Raw genomic sequence first — 5,704 nt, forward strand, 5'->3', positions numbered from 1 at the left:
ATAGTTTGGATAAAAGTTTATCCAAAAAAACTGTATAGAATGAATATTTTTGGTTACTTTTGGTTACTTTTGAGTAATTTGGATACAAAAAATTGAACCGAATCGGATACTTTGGTTACTCTGAGTATAAATAACCGAATCCGTTTTAGATATTTTGGTTATTTGGTTATTTTTCAGGTTCTTATGCATGAGAACCGAACCCATCCGGATCCGGAAAGATCCGACTCGAACCCAATCCAAAAAAATAAAAATTGAATCTGATTTGTTAATCGGCCCAAATGGCCCAAAAGAGATGATGTAGGCAATGTGCTGGATTTTAAAAAATGACCTACTATAGATTTGTTATTAATATTACTTGATTACCCTTAATGAAATATGCAATGTTATTAAAGAAATGTATATTTTTAGTAAAAAAACCAATAGGATCCTGCTTTAATAGTATATATGCAATCATGGAGTACTACGCAAGAATCCAAACATTAAATGTAAAATCACCACCACAAAATAAATATCTCGGCAACGATTTGGGTGAGGCCACGTGGCAAATCGTCCGGTGAAACTACAATAGTAGGCGAACGACATGAGTCAAACCTGTAGAGCAGGGTGTTCCGCGAAACAGTGGATCACAGAGCTTCTACCAGATCCACCAAACCCTTAAAACAATCGGAGCCGTCCATATGATATAGACCTCATCTATTTATACTCTCTCTCACTCCCTTTCTTTCTCCTCACACACACACCTCTCTCTCTGTCTGCCCCCAATCTCATCTCAAATCTCAGATCCGAAAGAAATGGCGTTGATCGTAGAGAAGACGTCGAGTGGGCGCGAGTACAAAGTCAAGGACATGTCTCAGGCGGACTTCGGTCGTCTGGAGCTCGAACTCGCGGAGGTGGAGATGCCCGGACTGATGGCCTGCCGTACGGAGTTCGGCCCATCTCAGCCCTTCAAAGGCGCGAGAATCACCGGATCTCTCCACATGACGATCCAAACCGCCGTGCTCATCGAAACCCTAACGGCCCTGGGCGCGGAAGTGAGATGGTGCTCGTGCAACATCTTCTCGACCCAAGACCACGCCGCCGCGGCGATCGCTCGCGACTCCGCCGCCGTGTTCGCGTGGAAAGGAGAGACGCTTCAGGAGTACTGGTGGTGCACGGAGCGTGCGCTCGACTGGGGTCCAGGAGGTGGTCCGGATCTGATCGTGGACGACGGTGGTGACGCGACGCTTTTGATCCACGAGGGAGTCAAGGCAGAGGAGATCTTTGAGAAGACGGGTCAGGTTCCGGATCCGAGTTCCACTGATAACCCTGAGTTCCAGATCGTGCTTTCGATCATCAAGGAAGGTCTTCAGGTTGATCCTAAGAAGTACCACAAGATGAAGGAGAGACTCGTTGGTGTCTCTGAGGAGACCACCACTGGTGTCAAGAGGCTTTACCAGATGCAGGAGACTGGCGCTCTTTTGTTCCCTGCCATTAACGTCAACGACTCCGTCACCAAGAGCAAGGTACTTGGTTTGGTTTAGTTTTTAAATTGAACCGGGAACTGTTTGTTTGGTTTTGGGTTAATTATTGTAAACCGGAATCGTTTTATATCTCGGTTTATTGGTTTGGTTCGGTTTGAACCTAATGTCCAGCACAACGGGGATCACTTTAAATCATAATGTTGACTGTGATTGGATGAAACGATGACGTATTGATCTCCTTTTTTTTTTTCTAATTACAGTTCGACAACTTGTACGGATGCCGTCACTCCCTACCTGATGGTCTCATGAGGGCCACCGATGTCATGATCGCCGGAAAGGTTGTCGTTGTTTGCGGATATGGTGATGTCGGAAAGGGTTGTGCCGCTGCCATGAAGACCGCTGGTGCCAGAGTCATTGTCACCGAGATCGATCCCATCTGTGCTTTACAAGCTATGATGGAAGGACTTCAAGTTCTGACCCTTGAGGATGTCGTCTCCGAAGCTGACATCTTTGTCACCACCACCGGTAACAAAGACATCATCATGGTTGACCACATGAGGAAGATGAAGAACAACGCCATCGTCTGCAACATTGGTCACTTCGACAACGAGATTGACATGCTTGGTCTCGAGACCTTCCCTGGTGTCAAGCGTATCACCATCAAGCCCCAGACCGACAGGTGGGTGTTCCCTGACACCAAGTCCGGAATCATTGTTCTCGCTGAGGGTCGTCTCATGAACTTGGGTTGTGCCACTGGTCACCCGAGTTTCGTCATGTCTTGCTCTTTCACCAACCAGGTCATTGCCCAGCTTGAGCTTTGGAATGAGAAGTCGAGCGGTAAGTACGAGAAGAAGGTGTACGTTCTACCCAAGCATTTGGATGAGAAGGTTGCGGCTCTTCACTTGGGCAAGCTTGGAGCTAAGCTCACTAAGCTCACAAAGGACCAATCTGACTACGTCAGCATTCCCATTGAAGGACCCTACAAGCCTGCTCACTACAGGTACTGAGAGGAGAGCTGTTTGGTTCTGTTTGTGGTTTGTGTCGTTTATGGTGGGAAGACTGGAAGATATTGGTCCGCTGATGAGGTTGATCAAATATCATTCTGAATAAATGGTTATTGGCTTTGAAGGTTGTGCTTGTTGTTCTTCTTTTTCTTGAAACTTAATTTAGCTTTTGGTTATCAGTTCCTTCTCGATTTGTTTTTGTGTTTTGATCACCGTTGTACTCTTTAAACGAAAAATGGTAAAAGAGGAAACTATTTTCCTCACCAATTTTAGAGCTTTCTTTATCTTTTCACCTTTTACTATGTTCTTTGTTTCGTTGAATGTGATGTGAAGCTCTCATTTCAAATGTGGGCGTTGTTATTTAAGCTAAATCGTAGGATCCAATTATACCACATTTATATAAGAGACTAGTATTATGATTATTTTTCACACAATCAGCACAATAACTTTTTCTAATTCAAAAACCATATGTCCTTTAAGTAGGGAAAATTTCTTAAAAATACACAGACTGAATTTCTTTTACTGAAAAAATACACGAATTTTTTTGGCTTCCCAAAAAATACACAAATTAATTTTGATTGTCCATAAAATACACGAACTTTTGAATTTTGAAGGTTTCACACCTTGTTTTAACGGTGTAAACAGTGACTAACAGAATAGTAAGACGCCGTTAGACGCCGTTAACTCTGAATAAAAAGTTCATGTATTTTATGGACAACCAAAATTAGTCCGTGTATTTTTCGGGAAGCCTAAAAAGTTCGTGTATTTTTTCAGCAAAGGAAATTTAGTATGTGTATTTTTAAGGAATTTCCAAATAGAGTTTGGATATTTCATATCCTATTCAGATGCTAAATATCTAGACCCAATACAGATCCAAAATTTTATATTTGTAAACTTTGGTTTGGTTTTGGACCGGATATTTTCGGATCAGTTTCGATCCAAGTTTTTGAATCCGGCTAAAATATCTAGACCTAATCTTGACATTTTAGCCGGATTCAAAAACTTGGATTGGAACTGACCCGAAAATATTCGGACCAAAACCAAACCGAAAGTTTACAAATATTTGTTGGGTCCAAAACTCTTCTACTTGAAAGAATTGAAACCAAAAAGAACCGATCCGAATAGACATGAGCCTAATAAAATCGACACGAATAGATTCAATCCGACAATATCTTTCTGCTAACAATTTTGTTATTATTTTTGCAATATTTTTTAGTTTTGTTTTTGTAACAGAAACATTTTTAATTAATATGAAACTTTCAATGTAAAATTTAGAGTTGTTTGTGAATTTTTAGATATATATGATAGATTTCGACTAAATTGGACTCAACAAATATTTGTAAACTTTTGGTTTGGTTTTGGACATAATATTTTTGGGTCAGTCCCGATTCAAGTTTTTGAATCCGGCTAAAATGTCTAGCCGGATTCAAAAACTTGAATCAGAACTGACCCGAAAATATTCGGTCCAAAATCAAACAGAAAGTTTACAAATATAAAATTTCGGACATGTATCATGTGATAGAGAATGTGTTTTTTTTTCAGGTCTTTGGGTCGGGTTTGGGCTTTTTTCCGGATCTGGATTTTTCAGATCGAAAATATCTGGTCCAAAACCAAACCGAAAGTTTACAAATATAAAATTTTGGATATGTATTGGGTCGAGATATTCAGCCTCTGAATAGTATATGAAATATTTAAACTCCATTTGAAAATTCCTTAAAAATACACATACTAAATTTCCTTTGCTGAAAAAATACACGAACTTTTTAGGCTTCCCGAAAAATACACGAACTAATTTTGGTTGTCCATAAAATACATGAACTTTTTAATCAGAGTTAACGGCGTCTAACGGCGTCTTACTATTCTGTTAATCACTGTTTACACCGTTAAAATCGAGGTGTGAAACTTTCAAAATTCAAAAGTTTGTGTATTTTATGGACAATCAAAATTAGTTTGTGTATTTTTTGGAAAGCCAAAAAAGTTCGTGTATTTTTTCAGCAAAAGAAATTCATTCTGTGTATTTTAAGGAATTTCCCCCCTTTAAGTATCATATAAGTCGACAAAAATATATCATATATGTTAAAATATTTCTTGAATCTCTTTTTAATTCAGTTATTTGATTTTAAACACTAATATTTCTACACTAGTGGTTGATAAAAATAAAATTTTCTACACTGGTGCAATTTATCATCATTTATATTTATACAGCTTAACTAAGATAAAATTATAATAAACTTTTCACATGTGGTGTAAACATAGCATTTATGTATAAATATCACAATATTTTATACAAAAATTTGTCCTCGTAAAACAGGGGTCGTAATAATTTATAATTTATATTAAAATAATAAATTTAAATTAAAAAATTCATAATAAAAAAATAAATTTAAATTCAAAAAGGTTATAATAAAAAATAAATTTAAATTCAAAAAGGTTTAATATTTATATATGTATAAATATATTAATTAATTAAGAAATAGTTTACTAGTATTTGTTATCTAATTAATATATATTACAAAATAACGTTACAATTTTAATTCTATAAAATTGTTGACCATGACTCAAATCTAAAAGTTGAAATAATAAGATTTTTTGAATAGTTATAGATAAATTATGGTTCCAATCTTTAAACTTTTAGATATACTCCGCTTATAATTTCAAAAAAACATGGTTATATATAAACAAAGCTATAATTTTTAAAACTATTTTCTTAATATATTATTAATATTATTTTGAATGAGGTTTATTAATAATTTGAGATAAAAGTGCCTTGCAAATTTTGATTACATGGTCGATGCTGGTGCAAACATTTTCTAGTAAAAAAAAAACATTTTCTAGTATGTTTATAGCCCTATAGTGGAGCATATGATTCCCATAGCAACAGTATGAGAGTATGTCTAGGGTAGTTATCTTGTTGATGATCTTATCTAGATCATGACATTTTAACTGGACCAAAAAAAAAATTAAAACTGATTGATATACCATGGATTTTATCCACTTTTAGCCATGGTTTATAAGTGTTTTAATAACTAACTATATACTGATCCGCCCTTTTCAAGGGCGAAAATTATTTAAATAAACTTTTCTAATTGTTACCGAGATTAGAATATACAAATTATAAAAAAGAATAGTTTTTTATATATATAATTTTTGAATAATATTGTTTTTGGTTATAAAATATACAAATTTTAAAAAATTAAAACTTGTACAGTGAAACGTCTATAAATTAATAATGTTGGGATT

The 5,704-nt window shown here is 36.0% G+C and overlaps 1 protein-coding gene across 1 annotated transcript; it reads left to right on the forward strand.

Moving 5' to 3' along the window:
- Positions 1–716: 716 nt before the first annotated feature.
- On the forward strand, positions 717–2,743 carry LOC108836201 (adenosylhomocysteinase 1). Its single transcript, XM_018609393.2, has 2 exons — positions 717–1,502; positions 1,721–2,743. Exons 1-2 carry the CDS (start codon positions 792–794, stop codon positions 2,465–2,467), a joined length of 1,458 nt encoding a protein of 485 aa, XP_018464895.2. The 5' UTR covers positions 717–791; the 3' UTR covers positions 2,468–2,743.
- Positions 2,744–5,704: the final 2,961 nt, after the last annotated feature.

The sequence above is a fragment of the Raphanus sativus genome, unplaced genomic scaffold, assembly GCF_000801105.2.
Source record: "Raphanus sativus cultivar WK10039 unplaced genomic scaffold, ASM80110v3 Scaffold4612, whole genome shotgun sequence".
Lineage (NCBI taxonomy): Eukaryota > Viridiplantae > Streptophyta > Magnoliopsida > Brassicales > Brassicaceae > Raphanus > Raphanus sativus.

Bases quoted from the DNA above. Each gene is read 5' to 3' on its own strand.
- LOC108836201 (XM_018609393.2), top strand. From the start codon at position 792: ATGGCGTTGATCGTAGAGAAGACGTCGAGTGGGCGCGAGTACAAAGTC. The intron at 1,503-1,720 runs GTACTTGGTTTG...TTCTAATTACAG, and splicing joins ACTCCGTCACCAAGAGCAAG to TTCGACAACTTGTACGGATG.